The sequence below is a fragment of the Argiope bruennichi genome, chromosome 10 (genome assembly GCF_947563725.1).
Source record: "Argiope bruennichi chromosome 10, qqArgBrue1.1, whole genome shotgun sequence".
NCBI classification, from domain to species: Eukaryota; Metazoa; Arthropoda; class Arachnida; order Araneae; family Araneidae; genus Argiope; species Argiope bruennichi.
The window spans coordinates 76,492,158-76,512,216 of NC_079160.1; the positions used below are offsets into that span (position 1 = coordinate 76,492,158).

The window sequence follows — 20,059 nt, forward strand, 5'->3', positions numbered from 1 at the left end:
AATTCTAATCATCTTGTATATCCTGATAGACGGAGAAACATTTCATCCATAAATCGTGATGATATTCCAAATTTTCACTTCAATCAAAATTCAAATAAGAGATACAATTTAAAACAGAACTGCTATGATCTATAGGTTTTCACCACTTTATCAAACTACTTACAATAGTTCTGTCAGATAAATGCCAAAGCCTTTTTGTATTCTCAGATTTACTTTTTTGTAATGCGCTAGCTTTTTGAGGTAAAACTACAGTGCTTCCCCGTACTTGATTACAATTCATCAATTATCCCCTATTATTGGATCCCTATCGATCAATGAATGTTATTCCCTGTTATTGGCATCCCTATCGATAAATGAATGTTATTCCCTGTTATTTGCATCCCTATCGATTATTGATTGTTATTTCCTATTATTAGCGCTCCTATCGATTATTGATTGTTATCCCCTATTATTGGCATCCATATCGATGGTTGATTTCTATCATGATTTCTGATGCATGGATGCACCATAATTAGTAAACATTACTTTTAACAACACGAGAGGTGTAATGTATTGAACGAATGTTCTGTAGGGCATCAAGGGGACAAAATATCACTGCACTTAAATCGTTTTCTCAAACTATATACGATGATATGTGGAAAGAATATTGTCATGTCCCCGGTGTCATTTATGTTTTCAGAGTCATTGATGACTACAGGGTGCGAAAGAATTCATATTACACCCTTGGGTGGTATTTATCATTGCTAGTATTACAATATTAAAGGTACATCTCAAGTGTAATTTTGATGAAGATAGCAAGTTAGTCTCAACAGCTTAATGAACATGCAGTTTAATGAAGTGGCTAGTATATTGACGACTTTTAGTTTCTAATGTGTTTAATGATTCTGACCAGGAATCTGACTCATTATTGGGTATATTGGACCCATAAAATAATTCCAACATCATCCAACTTTACATAGTTTTTGAGAAAAGTAGATTTGTTTTCTTTATATGTGGTGAAAAGCTTATAAGCCAGATAACAGCTACGAAACACGAGCAATTGCATTTGTATTGTGGTCATGTTACTCGGCTGCGAACCACAAGATCCCAGCTTCTAACCTCGCTCATATCAATCCGCCATAATATTGAATACTCAGATTCTTGTTTTCAGATTTTTGCAAATGAGAGTTTTGTACTTCGTATAAAAGCGAACAAGTATTTCGGATGCCTTTTATTTTCCAACCAATTGAAATCAGAATTTGTAACACAATTACAGTTCTAAAAACAAGATCACACTACAAATTTCAGTTATTTCAATTGTTGAGTTTTTGAGTAATCGTACTTTGCATGTATGCGAAAGTTCAGACGAACAGACGGTCAACCCTTTAATAGATCTGGTTCAAAAATTCTGTTGTTGCTGTTGTTTCTGATGGCACTTGCCATGAACAAGCCCGCTGATCGAATCAAAAATTCTACATACTACATGCTCAAAAATTCTACAGATTAGTTGCTAAAATGTTTATTAAATTTCTTTTAAGAATGTTGTTACGTTTTGGGGTTATCGAGCTTCTAAGCTTGTGAAATTAAGGACCTACAGAGAGATAGCAAGCGGATTTCGCTCAAAATTTAATACGGATCTTCATTTTAGATGCAAAATCTGGTATCAATTTTATCCGTCTAGCTGTTACGTTTCGAATTTATCATGTTTACTTGTATTTGGACAGTAAACTAAAAATTGGACATTTCCTAAAAATGGATTTCTCTCAAAATGTGTTAGAAATCAATAAATTGTGTTGACATACCAAATTTCATCAGTCTAGTTTATAGTGCTTTTAAATTACTATGTTCACACACATTGAGACAGACATGATTCCAAAAATATGCTTATTGGAATTAAGGAAATTTTAAATGTGGAGATTTGTCAAAATCTCGAGTTTTAATTCTATGACGACTACAGCTCTTGCTCTTTATATACTTCTTAAACGAGAAAGTAAAAAGGGTTTTTAAAAAAATTTATTTCAAATAATAAAAGCTTATCTAAAGAACATAAGAATGATTTGTGAGAACAGTACAGCTTGAACAGTTAGGAACAAGTCTCTCTAAACTCAGAGTAGTTACAATAAAATTTCATTCGAAGCTCTTTGAAAATTTCACAAGGCAAAGGTAGATTCCTTTATATTCAAGTTATTATCTGGCAACATAAATTGTCGATATTAGAAACGATCAAAATTAGGGCTTGAAAATCACTTTCCAGCCCCTGACTTCTAAGATATTGCAATTATCGAAAAACTTTAAATACAAAAGCTGTTCAGGTTAATAAATCGCTAATTTGGTTAATAGGATTAATTTTTTTACCTTTAATATTAAAAAAGTTATAGCAATATATATATATATATATAATATAAACTTTTTTGAGTGAGTTCTAAGGACAATGATAGGTGAAGAACTGAAGAAATTTTCCCGAAGTCGTGTCATGAGAACCATTGCAATATGTAGTTTTCCTATAGGAATCTACTTAAAAAAAATGCAGTGTCAAATCACAATGATTTAAATTAAACTTCCATAATATTGAGGTTACATATTTCATTTCCAAGTAAAACAATCTTGATTACCCAGGTAACTTTACAAATTAAGAACCGGATTTTGTTATCTTTAAAAAAACAAATAACCAAAACAAAAGAAGTCGGAGACTATTTGCTCTTTTTTTGCTTAGCTGGAAGTTTACAGAAGAGCGAACAGGAAATTGAAAACGATCTGGCTTTGTAAAACTATCGTTTGGCTTCGCGCGAGCATTCAGTCATGCATCCGGTGCTTGATGAAGCATTGTTTCTGCTCCACGACAGTAACGTTCCGACGAATATCTTTCGCGACGTGATGCGAACTTCAGATATAATGAACGTTACATCTCCAGATAAAAATAAAATTTAATTTTCCCAAATATCAATTTGTGCGACCCCAATAGGATATCCATTTCAAACAATAAGTCTGACTTGCCCATTAAAGGTATATCGAACTCTTAAATGTGTGCCGCCTGCTTTTAATAATATATTTCTGAAACTGGCAACAAGATTGAATTTTAATTCTTGATAAGGTCATAGTAATCTTAACATAAGGATCCTTAGTAATCTTTTATATATAAATATCGTTACCATGATATGATGTTGTCTGTAATTAGCAGAAACGGACTTATTTATCCTGATAATAAATATAATAATTTTATGCATCAGTAACTGTTGGTCTTGCATAGAATAAAACAATACCTGGAAAATTTGAAGTTAAGCTCTTAACGACTTAATTTCTGTTATTATCAAAATGAGTTCCAAACTGCAGCATAATTATGATTAACGTATTTTGTGCTAAGATAATTTCGTAAAATTTTTCTCAAGATTCAGACAAAACTTTAATATGCAAGCCAAAATACCTAATGGGAATTCGAAGGTCATTATACCACCAAGATAGTTTAGTGTAGTTAAGCAAAGTCCATGAATTAATGTTAAAAGGTGTGGGAAAAAGGGAATAGTTTTAAAGTGACATTGGAACTTCTAGGTATCACTTGAAGTATAGGTTGGTATGTAGTTCTATTTGGTTTAATGTAGTTTAGCCAAATCCATCAATAAGAGATAAAAGGGAATATCTCCTTTTGATCAAAATGATCTTGGAGCATTAAGGTATCACCTGAGGTACAAGTTGTTTTGATAAACCCATTTGGTTTTATGCAATTAGCCAAGACCATGAGTTAAAAATAAAAGATTATGGAGAAAAAAGGATATCTTCTTTTGGGCAAGACGACCTTGGAATACCTAGGTATCATCAAAAATTCAGATTGTTGCGCAACCTCATTTTGTTTAGTGCTGTTTAGCCAAATCCATGAGTAAGGGACAAAATGGAATAGCTTCTTTGATTAAAATGACCTTGAGTCACCTAGTTATCACTTGAAGTACAAGTTGTTTTTACCAATACATTTGATTTTATGCAATTAGACACATTTCCCATTTACGGATTTCATACAAAAATAGGAATCTAGAAATTTGATTAAAAAATAAGGGTACTTTCGGATTATCCTGTCGATTATTTTCGTACTTTGGGATTATCCTGTTGACCATTTTCGCCAATCCTTTGGAGCATTTCGCGAGTATTGGCACATTTTCGACAGCGTAGACAGGTCCACGGGATAATCCCAAAGTACCAAAACAAGATATCATATCAAATTTCATGCTTGAAGCTTATTGCGTTTTTCAATTATCTTGTCATACTAATAGATGGATAGATATAATATATCAGCTATCACGAAACGTGGAGATTAATCAAAATCTCAAGATAGATTTTTTTTTGTTTACTTTGGGTCAGGGAAAATAAAATAGTTCTGAAAAATGAATATAACTTTAAAAATTTCATTAAATTTCACTTATTTTTAATCGAGTTATTTTATTTATTTTATCTCTGATCCCCTTTTTATTCATTTCCCAAATGATGATAATATATTTGAATCAGGGGGTAGGCTGAGAATGGGAAACAACAGAAACCTTATATTTGGAATTTAGTATCGCAGACATCTTCTGACGGTTTTATATTTCACGGAACCATATGGTCGGCGTGAGGGTACTTCGACTGTGAAATGAAGTGACTGCATAAACCGGATTTCTGTTACATGGGAATTCATTAAAATGTCAAAGCCAATATGAATTGTTTTATTAAAAGAAGTTTTAAGTTATTTGTAGATTGAAATAAAAAAAACAGTGTCTTCAGCACAGAACTTATTCAATTTGGAATTTCAATTCAGTTCTCAGCAAAAAATTTCTAAATTCAATTTTAATGAAAAATTTTCTACTTTTTTCTATCAATAATAGAAATTATATTAATCACAAAATGTACTTTTGAGAAAAAGCAACATATTCTTTTAGTATCTGATTTTCAATATATTTTAAAATACAATGTATCACATTTTTATAATTTAAGCATAAACGATGTCATTCGTGCAATGATAATGATATCAGCATTATGTTGATACCATAATCATTGCACTGATACAAGATACTATTTTATATGTTGAATATTATATCTAAATTCAGTAATGTATCATACGGTGCGCGTGATGTGAAAATTTTTCAAAACATTTTGCAAGACAGACTGTTAGGCATATAGTGCTAAATATAGTAGTACATAGTTACTTCTTGGTCAGTAGGATCTTGATTTTGAGAATTTAATGTTTAATTAGAAGAAGAAGAAGAAGGGGTCTCCTTGAAACCTTCTCGCACAGTCTTCAATAAAAATCACCACCCACTCACCCACATACAATTTTACACACTGGTTAAGACCACGGATGCATTGCATAGCACCGGCGGATAATGGTTATGATATATCGATCTTTGGCTAGAATGTAGCATTTTTACTGAATGCATCGCGTGAATATGTAATTTAGAGCCATTTTTCTGGGCAATTGAAACCAAAATTTGACAGAGAAATACAGTTGTAGTCTTAAGGTCACATACTGAATTCAATTCATTTAACCCTTTCTAGGGCCGTGGGAAGTATGCTTCCCACCAAATTTATCAATCTTTGTATGAAATTATGTAGGTTGGCATAAGTTCTGACAAATTTTTTAGTAAGTCAGAAACTTAGATGCTTCAGTTCTTTATCTCAGACAAAATGATGTGTCTTGATTTGTTACTTAATTATTAATTAAGCAAATTAATTAATTAATCAAATTAAATTTATCTGATAAGCTAAATGAATCCCTTTTCTTATTCTAATTTCAAGCCTAAAAATAACATAATATGACTAGAAAAAAATGACCCTTTAAAGGGTTAATTCATTGTATTTATGAGTTTTGCGTTTAATCATACGAGGAAAGGTTTAAATTTGTATTCATACTTTTTTATCACTTTAAAATAGTCTTGCATTCATAAATGAAACATTGATAATCAGAATGAATTAATCTACAATTTTCACAAAATTGAGCAAGATATCATACTAAATATGCATTCTTAGTAAGAAAAAAAAAAACAGCAGGAGTGACCCCCCAATTTTTCTAACATACTTTCTTAACAGAGGTGTCATCTCCCTTCCACCGCATAAAATTGAGGCCTTCGGTAAAATCTTGAAGGGAATTGGCGAACATAGTTATGAAATGTAGATTTTTGGCATGAATTTAGTAATTTTACTGAATTCATCGCGCTAACATGTATTTTGAATTGTGTTCTTTTTTTCTTCAGTACTATTGAAATAAAAATTTGACAGTTACAAAATCACATGTCGAATTTCATAGATTTAAATCATTGTGTTTATGAGTTACTGTGTTTCCATGTATGCGAAAGTACAGAACCATAAGTGGTAAGCCCTTTGACATATTTGTTTTCGAATTTATCAAAAGTCTTAACTTTAATGGTTTAACCAGTGTACCAAATTTGGGTCATTACATTTTGTAGTCATTGGTTTCATTTGTACTCAAACATTCTTAGAGATTTTCTCAGAATAGATTTCTTTCAAAATTCGATACAAATCTACATCACACAGCAAATTTAATCCTTCTTGTTCAAAAGTCTTTTAAGTTATTGTGTCCACGGACACATAGGTAGACATAATACCAAAAATACTTTGTTTAACCTCATTTGAAACATGCCGCTTTACCAAAATCTCGAGTGTGAATGTTTTAGAAATTACAGTACTTTCTTTATACTTCAGATACGAATCGAGATTTTGAGATTCTTCAGAATAGAGATTTCGGAATATTTTGATGAACTAAAATCAATTTTACACAACTTTAAAAGTCCAAAAATTATCTTTCTGTGATGCAAACTTAATTCACTTACAGGTTTTTTTTTTTTCTAATTGTAATGAACATTTATTCTCGAACGAACATTATCGTAAATATAACTAAAAATATTTTTTTAAAAATAATATCAAGATAGACAAATGGAATATAAATTATTTTTATATTATGTTGTTTTGAACTTTACTTTCTATTCTTCTTTTTACTTCCTCTTGCATGAAGTATACGAAGAAAAAGTATTCTAATCGGTAAAAAAAAAAAAAAAAAAAAAAAAAAAACGTCTTTTAGCGTTTCAGACCTCTCCCAGTCCAAAACATACATTTTTTTTTGGAATTATGTCTAATTGTGTACACTATAATTAAGAACACACTGAACTAGATAGATGAAATTCGGCATGTGGTGTCTATTCAAAATTTTCAGATTTCTATCAAATTTTGAACAAAATCCGTTCAGAGGAAACCTGCATACTAGCCCGTCCATCCGAATATAAGTTAATATGATTACTACAAAACAAAAAGAGCTAGATAAATGAAATTTAGGGTGCTGTAATTTAGCATCTAAATTGTAGATCTGTGTCAATTTTGGCAACATATTTGTCAAAATATTGACCACCTGTAGGTTTGGAATTGTACACAGACGCGATAATTCACAAATACAATGATTTAAATAAATGCATAAGTACTGTTTTTTTTAATAATAAAACTAAGAATATGATTTTTACATGAGGGACTCTGAAAATAAATATTTGAGCACTCATAGCATTCCTAATTGAATCCAAAACAGTTGTCCTCTTATTGTTAAGTAAAAATTCGGTTCTGGAAACTCAATTAATTAATAAATTAATCAAAGTTTAAATCATGTCTCCCTAGTGTTGCTTTAAAATGGTACGTTAATATAACTAAACTAAATCCTCCGTTATATCTCCCCCCCCCAATAGATAAAAAGCTGTAAATGGAAAGTTTATAAGTTCTTTTTATGAATCTTAAGTGCTTGTCCTATCGACCTTCAAGTAGTAAATGTTTCTTACATATTATATCAGGGATTTTTGAAGAGAATTGTGCCTGAAGTGTTCCAGCATTTCTGAGTGCATTTCCAACGCTACGTTGGTTGCGTAAATCAACCTCTACTATCGGATTATTTCTGAAAATCGCATTTTAAAGATATTTTTTTCTGGTGCTTCTTGTGTGGAGAGCATTAGTAAGAGAATACATATTTAAGGGAAAGGAAAAATGATTCGCCGGAAAAAAAATCATATTCAAAACCAGAAGATATTATCTTGCTACTTACTTTGCCTGTGACAGGTGATACGGTTCAACTGGTGTGTGTTAAAAAATATGTTCTTATATTTCCTATGGCTGAACAGAACTTAATTTGAAACGATTAAATGCTTCTCACGCATGATTTATAAGGAATTGACAATTTATATTTCTTTTTAATCCAAGTTCAAAGTACTTTATCGACAAATTTCACTATTTTCATCATTTTGTCGCAGTGTAAGTACTTAAATCGGTTATTGCACTCCGAATAGATTATAAAGATTCTCAAATTTTATTGAATTTTGAACTTTCATCTATTTTAAATAAAAGAAAAATTAAAATATATTTAAACTGCAATATGAAAAATACTAGCACAATATTGTTTTAGGATTGATTCATTTATCTCTACATTATTTTTTAAAAGTGCTTTCATTTATATAGCAGTGATAAATTGCACACAAAATAAAATATTTAATATAGCTCCAAGTCACATGTGTATAAATCCAGTAATAAAACAATGAAAAATATTGATGTAAAATACGCTGATAAATACTTTTAAAAATTTATCGAAATTATAAACTAAAATTTACCTAAACAACCCTGATCTCTTAAATTTAAAAATGGTATTACTGCATACGTATGCTTCGGAGCTATTCAGAAACAATGTAAAATTTCGAAGAATTTTAACTGCAAATCTAATTGAAAATTTTTAGTGAGCACCTACTATCTATTAATCATGTGTAAAATTTGAAAGCTTTAGGTTGATGAATCCACCCTGCAAATCCACATTAGGTGATGAATCCACCCTGGGTTTGAAGGAGTTTCTCATCATGTAGACATTTGTCACAGAATAGATATTTAAATCGGTTATTGCTCTCATTTTGATACATTGACGCGATTTACTGCATACTGTTCTATAATCATTAATACTTAATTTAGTTAATAAATAATACAGAAGCAGTTTTTGCTACTTGGCTGTCTCTCCAAGTATAAGTGAAAATGGTAGCTCAAAAAATATAAGGAAAGTTCGGTATATGATCTTTAAATTAAAATTATAGATTTATATCAAATTTTTGGAGAAAATCAACTGTTGAAAATCTGCGAGTCTGTTCCATATATGGGTACATAACCACGATAACTCAAAAGCGGATCAATTTAGATGGGTGAATTTTGGTCTATGTTTTGCATCACTAGAACATACAATCAGAATGCGTTTTAGCATGAAATTTAACAAAGAGGTTACAGTCTGACGATCTCTGTATCTTTGCAGGCGAGCGCGATATTTCAAAAATAAAATTAAACTACCTGATGTTTGGAATATAATTGCAAATTTATATCTAATTTTTTTTATCAAATTTGTCAATAGAAAAACTGTTTGTCTATTTATATGTCTTTGTATATGGAGACGCGGTAAGTTAAAAACTCATCCAAATGAAATTAAGCATGTAGTCTTGATAGTAAACTTATGCATCAAGAATTGGAATCCACCAGTCAAATGAAGAAAGCACCATTCCAAAATGCATAAGCTTCTCTTTACTATGCAACAAAGTTAAACTCAAAACGTGCCTCAGTCTGAAAATATACGAGAAATTCGAAAGAAAAATGGTTTTAAGAATCATAATTACTGGACAAGATAATTATCTTCTGGAAATAGTCTAATACTTCAGTTAATTCTTTGTGCATATGTACATTTCTTTAATCACATTTCTAGAAGAACCAAATGAGTTAGAATCAAACACAATTCTTATCAGTGCTTTTCTAGCTGTTATATATATATATATATTTGAATCTCTGTAATGGCCTTCATTGCCAATGTCGGATTTTCGATCAGACAGATTGGGCAGATCTCAAAGGTCATTGATATGTGACGAAAGCAGGGGGGGGGGCAAAAAGATCGACTTGCAATATGTTATTAACCAGGTGAAAAAATAAATAAAATTGTTAAAAAGTATAAATTATATGAATTATAAGATATAGAACTTTGACGTGTATTTAATTGACTTACTGAATAAATTAAAGTGCAATTAATTATTTATTTATAATATATTGTATACCCACCAACAAATATGGAATTTCCGTAGTTGTTACGGAAATTAGGTGAAAACTATGGAATTTCGGATATATAGTGAAAATCTATGGAAAGCTACAAAAAAACAGATATACGTATGTATTAAAAATTACAAAAATACGCTGAAAATACCATCTGACAGAAAATACCGACACCGCGCTCACAGCAATGCTAGTAGTGAAATAATTTTTAGCATGGCGGGAAAAAAAGTGGAATTTTGTTTCAGCATGCATATAAAAACATTAGAGTCGTTTTTCATTTGAAAAATGTGTATGAGAATTTATTATGATGTTAAACTGAGCAATGATGACTTAGAAAACAAAACAAAAATTCTTGTTATTTAAAGAAAAAAAAATGTGAATGCTTCGCAAGTAATTTGTTTGATCAACAAAATCGTGCTATTGGACTTTTTTTAAAAATTATTTAATTTATAAATTTAGTCAATAATAAATATCTGTTAAATAATTTTGTATTTTTTAAATAATTGTTTTAATTAATTAAAAAATTTTTGGAAATATCTTTTCTTCAATAATTTGTTGATATTACTTTATATATATATATATATATATCTTTAAGAAGTGCTACTAAGTAAGCAATTTTGCCGAATATAATACATTGAAATACTGATTATTCTTGCATCTGGTTATTCTACATTCTACGTGACAAATCCTATAAAAGTATATCTTCTAAAATTATATTTCTTTGAGATTTACTGCTTCTTTAGCGTCAATACTTCCTTAGTATTTTTGCTGGCACAAAAATCGCTCTTATTTTTTACTAGCCGCCTTTGGCGACCAGCCGGTTCGCCAATTTTAATGTTCGTTAAAATTTTAATAATTAAATATTTTATGCAATTCCAACTTTAATAGATTCTTCAGCAAAATATTTTAAAACTTCACATTTTGATAGTCATATAATTCACTCATAATATTATAAAGGCCTTCAGTCATAACGTGATATGTATCTCTCTCATTTTCTGTTACCCCTCGTAGAATTTATGGTTTAAATTAAAGTGTAAAGATTAATCTGCAATTAATATAATAATATTTTTTTACTGAAACAAAGCATCTTTTTTAATAAAATGATTACTGATAACAGAGTCACTGAGCGTTTAAACTTTATGGGCACTAAAGAATATCTTTCTTAATTTATGTAATATCTCAAGAATTTGTCAACAAAATTTTCTCAGATTCATCATGAACGGATCGATTCATTAACAATGTTTCATTTTAAATGCATCAAACACTAAGAAAATAAAATGAATCGTTTAAAATAATCGGTCGAAAACAGATTTAAAAAAACTACTTAAAAAACGATGTACTTAAAACTATAAGCATATATAAAAAAAATATATAACTATCATAAATACAATTTAATTACAAAAGCATGCAACGAACATAAAAATAATTTAAATCATTGAAAACAGGTTAAAAAAAACTACTTAAAAAACGATGTACTTAAAACTATAAGCATATACAAAAAATATATAACTAACATAAATACAATTTACTTACAAAAGCATACAACTAACCTAAAAGTAATTTAAATCGTCCGTTGATAATGGTTGCCATGCCAACAATCAGAACACAGTGCGCATGAGTGAATTTTTTTCGCCTTTTACGGTAACGCAAATGCGTGAATTTTTCTACGCCAGTTGGGGTAACGCTGTGCAGATTATACATTTTTAATTTCCTTTATTCTATGTTATTTTAATTCAAAAGTACTTCAGAATGAATCTGAAACATGGATTAATTAACAATGTTTAATTTTAAATGCATAAAACATTAAGAAAATAAACAGAATCGTTTGAAATAATCCGCCGTAAAATGTTAACCCTAGCCTTATTACTGCTGGGAGAAAAAAAAAACTAAAGCCTTACTCATTTGGCGGTGGGGAAAATGGAAGATTTTTTTGGCGGGAAAGTTAGTTTTTAATTAATAATTAAAATTCTAATTAAAATGTCAAAAAAAGGGACCCCAGGTGCACATTCCGGACCTCTAAGGTATACATGTACCAAATTTTGTAGCTTTATGTCAAATGACCTGGCCTGTAGAGCGCCAACACACACACACACACACACACACACACACACACACACACACACACACACACACACACACACACACACACACACACACACACACATTGAGCTTTATTATAAGTATAGATTACGGAATAGCAGCAATGAAATGTAATCGTATCGATGTACGAAAGTTTCAGCAGACTGCTTTATTCTGCATTTTTAAGGCTGCACTTAATCATTTCGCCAATTAAAGAAAATTATTATATTATAAAGGCTGCTCGCCGTGTCAAACATTCTATTCAGTTAGAAAAATGTAAAAAAATAAGAAATAAACTTTAATTAGAAAGTTTAATAATAGAGAGTGAAAATAGGCTTAACCATTACTATGGATACTCGATATGACTTCCCTACTGAAAACAGATGACTTCCAAAACTATAAATTTCACAAAAAAGTTTTTGCATCATCTTAAAACTCAAAAAATTATCTCTTTAATGATATCGATTTCATTTCTATGAAGTTTTTTTTCTTTACTTTGAATAAATTCTTCAATTTTAATTTATAATATTATGATGCTTTTAGTGTTAGATTTGATTTGGTTTAATTAGGTTTGAAAAAAGTTTTTAAAGAGCATTGCTTACTTCAGTTGCTTTTTTAATGTTATGAAATTCAAACTCACTCATCAAAATATTCACTTGTGTGCTTTTGTTAATGTTAAAATTAAGGTAAAAATTAATTTTTTTCATTAATTCTGAAATAGGATTTTCACTTGTGCTTATATTTTTTAATATATAAACTTTTAATTTGTGCTCACAATAATTTATTACAGAATGATACGGTTAAAGTCCTATTTTTAAGAAGTATAAAATAAATTGAAAATTTAAAAAAATGCATTTCATATTAATCGTTTAACAACCCAAAATATCAACAATCTTGACGAGCAAGCCGGTCGCCAAAGGTGGCTAGTTTAATTTATAAATAAGGAAATCATTAACTATTAATTCTGACTAATTTTCAAGAGTTTTTGTATATCTTAGTCATCTTTTCCCATGATTATACACACTAAAAACAAATAAAATAATAATAAATAAATAATAATAATGATAAAAAAAATAAAAAAATAATAATAAATAAAAAGTAATTAAAATTTTTGTAAATTTTTACAAATTTACTAAAATAAAAATTTAAACTAAGATAAGAGATCACCTAGTTGATAAAAACGTATTTTGATTTGTGAAACTAACTCAACCTCTTGTTAAACGAAAAGACCCATGTTGTGCACTCCCTGGGGCTGTAAAATGCTTATATTCGCCATTCTTCACTGTCTGCATTTCCAAATACATGTTCTAACACTCGCCAGTTCGAATTTTTTAACCCTTATCTGCATATCTATTCGTGCATGTGTCCAAATTCCACACCATGCTGCGTTTGCAGGAAAATGCATTTACCCTAAGGATAGCAATTATTCCACCTACAGCCACTACAGCCAAAATTATACAAACGAGCATTCCACGCATTTCCTAGAGTATAACAGAATATCATCATTTCGTTTCGTGCGCATCAAACTCAGCTTCCTTATTTAATTCTGAATCGCTTCCGTCTGTGGAAGTCACTGCAAAATTTCCTTCATACACAGCAATTTCCAAGGTTAAAGGGATGGTCCGCATGCATTCCCACGCAACAAATGCCTATCAGTAATATACAGTCTATAATAAGCCCTTTTCACGGTCGGCGATGGGAGCTAATTCACCGGAACATGGCATATTCTGAGTGTGATCTTCCTTGTTGGCAACATCCCTGATGCCGATTTCGTTTTCGCTTTTACACGGCCCACCTGGCAATATCGCCCGAAGTGGGTCTCGAGGGCTGCGATTAAGTTGTTTTTGGTTCATTTGGGAATTCTTTGCTTGCGTGGAGCTGCCAAGTAGTGTCGACATTCAGAAGAATAGAAGAAAAAAAAAAATGTAACCCTTCTTTGCATGAACTTTTCTTTTTTTATGAAATAAATCAGAGTGATATAATTTATGCTCCAGATTAAAGGAAAAAATGCTTTAAAAAATTCTTGTATGAATATATAATATAAAATAATTAAAAAACAGTATGATTGGAATATCCATCATCATTCAAATTTACATGTATAGTTTATTACAAAATCTTCAATGTCCCTCTCTTCTAAATTTCTCCACTCATTATCACTTTTATTAGCAAAGAAATCTCAGATTAATTATTAAAAAAAATTCAAGAAATCGCACGTTTCTTCCAACCACGACAACAGCGGAACGACAAATGTAAACCTGCTTTAATGATTATGACATTTCATTTATTATTTTTTTTTTTTTGACATCTCCGTTCCTTATTACTCAATAGTTGTGAAAAAAATTGCCAGAAATAACCAATTTACAGTACGCTTGTTTTGAGTTCAATTTTTTATTGTTATGTTATAATGAAATAATGAAAATGTTATAATGAAAATTTCCATCTTCATGCAAAGAAGGGTTAAAAGAGATAATCTGGTCCGGAACATTGGGACATGATAATGTTTTAGGTTTTATTTATTTATTTTTTATTTAAAAAATTTTTTTGTTCTTAATTGTATAGCAATGATAATCTGCTTACTCAGCAAAAAATATTTAGCGTCATCGCAAACGAATAAAAATATAACCCGATAATATTGTTATAAAATATATATTAAAGTATTTTTAAAATATTAATAAAATGCAACAGAAACAAAGTAGGCAACACCGAAGAACTTATTTATTCAATTCTAAAATAATTAAAAAAATTTTTTTATAAATAATAGTTTTAAAAGTTAAATAGATTAATAAACAATAACTTAAAAAGATTTTTTTTAGCAATAATTTGCTCTGGAATTATTGAAGAAAATTTTAAAATTTAGATTTATTTTCAATTAAAATCTAATTTAAATTTTGAAAACTCTTTCTTGGTGATCATCCATCACTTAAAAAGTGAATGACAAATTTGAGTAGTTTTAAGTGTGACAATCTGCCCTTTAGAACATTTTGAATGATTTTTTGCATCATATTTTGTCTTTTTTTAAATCTTTTTATCTATCTATATACTTATAATAAAGCTCAATGTGTGTGTGTGTGTGTTGGCGCTCTACAGGCCAGGTCATTTGACATACAGCTACCAAATTTGGTACATGTATAACTTAGAGGTCGGGAATGTGCACCTGGGGTCTCTTTTTTTGAAATTTTAATTAGAATTTTAATTATTAATTAAAAACTAACTTTCCCGCCAAAAAAATCTCCCATATTCCCCACCGCCAACTTTTCCGCCAAAAAAATCTTCCATTTTCCCCACCGCCAAAAGAGTAAGGCTTCAGTTTTTTTTTCTCCCAACAGAAATGAGGCTAGGGTTAACGTGCATCGTTTTTTAAGTAGTTTTTTTAACCTGTTTTCAATGATTTAAATTATTTTTAGGTTAGTTGCATGCTTTTGTAATTAAATTGTATTTATGTTAGTTATATATATTTTTTGTATATGCTTATAGTTTTAAGTAGATTGGTTTTTTTAAACCTGTTTTCGACCGATTATTTTAAACGATTCATTTTATTTTCTTAGTGTTTGATGCATTTAAAATTAAACATTATTAATGAATCGATCTGTTCATGATGAATCTGAGAAAATTTTGTTGACAAATTCTTGAGATAATACATAAATTAAGAAAGATATTCTTTAGTGCCCATAAAGTTTAAATGCTCAGTGACTCTATTATCAGTAATCATATTATTAAAAAAAATGCTTTGTTTCAGTAAAAAATATTATTATATTAATTGCAGATTAATCATTTACACTTTAATTTAATGTAAAGCATAAATTCTACGGGAGCTAACAGAAAATGAGAGAGATAGAGATTACGTTATGACTGAAGGTCTTTATAATATTATGAGTGAATTGAAATTTGAAATTTTGAAATATTTTAATGAAGAAGCTATTAAAGTAGGAATTACATAAAATATTTAACTATTAAAATTTTAACGAGCATTAAGTTTGGCGAACCGGTTGGTCGCCAAAGGCGGCTAGTTTAAAGAATAAAATTCACTTCCATCCATCCAAACCGGAAGGGAGCATTTTGCCACAAAAAACTTGGATGTAATGTAAAGTAATAATCATGCATATCACATGATGCAATTTACAGATTACATGCCAGCCCATAAACATTATTTTTATGATATGAAAACAAAAAATATATGCTTAAAGAATTGCTTAGGAATTTTTTTTGTCGAATAGATTGAACTTTATTGATAAAAAAACCTTTTTATCCTATTTTTAAATCTCTTCTTTGTTTTTGATATCTTTGCTTTGTTTTTTTAACCATCAAAAATATTTAAAAACTTTTTTTAAATCGTGCTCACATTTGGAATTGTTATTTACCTTCATACGGGTCGGAGAGTTAGATGGTTGACTTACCTTCATTATGATAAAGTGCAGTAAAGTAGTGCAGTATTTATGCAGATTTCTTTTAGGAATCCATAAGGATGAATTTTTATCTTTCTAATATAAGAAAAGCGAAAGTGTCGTGACACACACACACACACACACACACACACACACACACACACACACACACACACACACACACACACACACACACACACACACACACACACACACGTTTTACATGAAGAAGGAACTTTTGAAATTTTAAATTCAATTTATTGCAGCAGCGAGGTATAATTTGCGTAAAAAGAATAAGAGGTAAGAAATAGACAGTCTACATCACGAATACAAAAGAAAAGAAACAGAAATTTTTCCCTTCCATGGTTTTACTATGAGGTTTTGATAAGGATTTCTTTTACCCGTGTAGACTTAGGAAAGAGAAGGTATCTTTAAAAGAATATGGTAAACATTAAGGATTTTTATCTTTTCACGTGATAAAATGCTGAGAACAGAGCGCGAAAAATGAAAATTTATGGAGCGTGAAAAATGACTGAAAAGATTAACACTTTTGGTATAAACTTTAATTTATTTTTCCGCGGGAAGCATGATTTGTACACAAGGAGCTGCAGAACGCGTCTGTACATACAAGAAGACAAATATGCCATCCTATAAATATTATTTTTATGATTATAAAGCAAAAATATTTAAAAAATTGCTTAGGACTTTTATTTCGAATAAATTTTTTCTTATTGTTAAAAAAATGCAGAGATTTTCCCTAAAAAGCAATGAAAGTCACTTTAGTGATTTTAATTAAACACGCACACGCGCATGTGCATATATATATATATATGTATATATATATATATAAGCTAATAATTATCACTTATTCTTTCTATCTATTTTATCAATAATTCATAATGCGGAGGTCATTACTCAAAGAAAATTTCATCATTTAATTAAAAGCTGTCCTTTTTATCTTGTTGCAGAACCTCTCTCATCTGGATGTATCTCACAATGATCTCGATGATCTCGAGGTGTCGAACCTCCAGAAGCTTGAATCCCTCCTCGTCAGCCAGAACGCTCTGAAGACCCTGAACCTGGAAGGATCCAGACTGAGGACTTTGCAGGCCGATGGAAACGGTATCGTACGCCGAGATTCTTATCTGGATTGGATCATTAGCCTTTGTTGTTTTGTCGCGCAATCTGAGAACCGGTCAAGTGTGAAATTGACTCAAAATGATGAGCCATGCTTGAAAATGGAATAGAAAAACTCATATCAATTTTCAGCACGTAACTGGTGCATCTCAGACTTGGTTTCGTACGGTGCTGTTATCTCATAGTTTTTGTTACTTCCTTGTTGAGGATACTTTGGAAGTATTTTACTTATTAGTGAGTTTCTAGGGCGACGTGAAATTATAATTTTCAGTCTCATAGTTTTCGAGACCTCAGTTGTTGAGCTTCAATGCATTTTGACCAGATCCCAATTAAATCGATAATGGTGAGCTTTATAGTTAATAATGATATTTTTCAATAACAAACTAAACTTTTGGGGACAAGAATCGAATTGGAGAACAAAAATTTGTTAAGAAATACGTAAAATTAAAAGTAAGCAGAGCCTTTTACTTGATTTGTAGTAGGACAAAATCTAAGGACGTTATTAAGTAAATAAGTATCAAGTAAGGCTAATAAATGAAGTCATAATTAAATAATCACGAATATGAGGCAACTAAAACTAAATTTATCTATCTATCTATATCTAAAGGGTGTCCCAAAATTAACGCAAGATTTGAATTTGCCATCATTTATACAGTAAAGTGTTGGCAACCCTATTAAAATAACTTATAATTCATGGTTAGTAAAAATGGAGCGTTAGACAATAGAACATGTTTTCCTTGTTGAACAATATTTCTGAAATAATGAAAGTCTGACTGCCACAGTCCGAAAACTTGAGAATTGGACCGCTAGATCGTGTAATTTAACACCCCTGGATTTCTTTTTATTTGGTTATTTAAAGTCAAAGGTCTATGCCAACCAGCCCACAAGCATGAAAGCATTGAAGGAGGAAATTAAACACTGCATCAACGAAATTCAGTCACATTTAGGCAAAATGATCATGGAAAATTTCGACAAAAGAGTGCGTATGTGCCAGCAAAGCCGTGGAGGCCATTTGCCCTAAGTATTATTCCAAACAAAACCCTATCCCGTGTACTTTATGATTCAATAAATATAAATAATTTAAAGGAGAAAATTATGCTTTTTATTTAATTCAAATCTTGCGTTAACACGCTGTTCTATCGTATAACACTCCATTTTTACTAACCCTAAACTAACACCTGTTAAGTGGTTTTTTTTAATAGGGTTGCCAACACTTTACTGTACGAATGGTGAAAAATTTAAATACTGCTTTAACTTTAGGATACCCTTTATATACCTATATGTATAACTATATTTATATCTATATCGATTTATATATTTTTATGTCACTGGCAACTTTTCAAAGTTAAAAAATATTTAAATTATAATATTTATATCTATATCTATTTAAATAATTTAACTTAAATTAATTAAAAGTTCATTAAGTTATTTTTTCAGCTAAAAATACCGTTTTACAAAAATGAATTTTGTACTATCTGAAAGCTAAAAAAATTATCTTTTCAGTGATAAAATTTTTGAACAAATTTTAATAATCTTTTAAAATTTAATTAATCACTATCTAATCTTAACTATCTATAATAATATTTTTTTAAATTATGATGACATTCAAACTAATTTCTTTGTTTACCAAACCATTTAATTGCGTGCTTTTATCAGTACTGAAATTAAGATTTGCTAAAAAAATTGCTTTCTTTGGACAAATTTTGAAACAGGATTTCCACATCTGCTTTTAATGTTATATACAGTTTTTGATTTCTACATCTAGTAATTTTAGTTAGTTGATTACATTAAATTCAGATTTTCCAATCTTTTTAAGTAAGGTAAAATTTTAAATGAATTACATTCCACATTAATTGTTTAAAAATTAGCAGAGTAATACTCCAGACCAAAAGATTGGCATCAAAGGTGGCTTGAAGACTATATAACAGAAACTGTAAAGGGATCTTTAAAGTATTTGATGAGTGGACTATGTTTGACACTTTAATATCAGTATTCTATAGTATTCTAGTTTTCGATCTGTAGGATTTGTTGAAAATTCATAAGATATTGTTGGTCTCCTGCTATAATATTCTTGTTTGGAAAATCTAAGATAGCGCTGCCTAAATTCATGTAATAAAATAAAATGAAATAAAAATTTTGAAATATATATTTTTAAAATATGAAATTATAATGCGTGTCTATTTGCCTTTAAAAACACTGCATAAACTATTGGGGGATAAAAATTTTATAATTTTAGCGTCACACCGAAGTGCATGTAATAAATACACTGGCGGAAAATTTTAATAGTTTAATACTCAACACAGACAAAAAAGTGAAACAGGAAAAAGAAAAAAATATTGAGTAATTAAAATTAAAATGTGCTATATTGATAATAATTATATAGATTATTATAAAAATCTGTATGATTG

At 29.8% G+C, this 20,059-nt stretch overlaps 1 protein-coding gene across 1 annotated transcript in view; it reads left to right on the plus strand.

The window, feature by feature from the left end:
- Window positions 1-20,059, plus strand: part of LOC129988290 (PH domain leucine-rich repeat-containing protein phosphatase 2-like) — a 95,821-nt gene that overhangs the window by 39,304 nt on the left and 36,458 nt on the right. Inside the window, exon 4 of the mRNA XM_056096478.1 lies at window positions 17,483-17,636. Coding sequence (XP_055952453.1) covers window positions 17,483-17,636 — 154 coding nt within the window. The remainder of the gene's footprint in view (window positions 1-17,482; window positions 17,637-20,059) is intronic.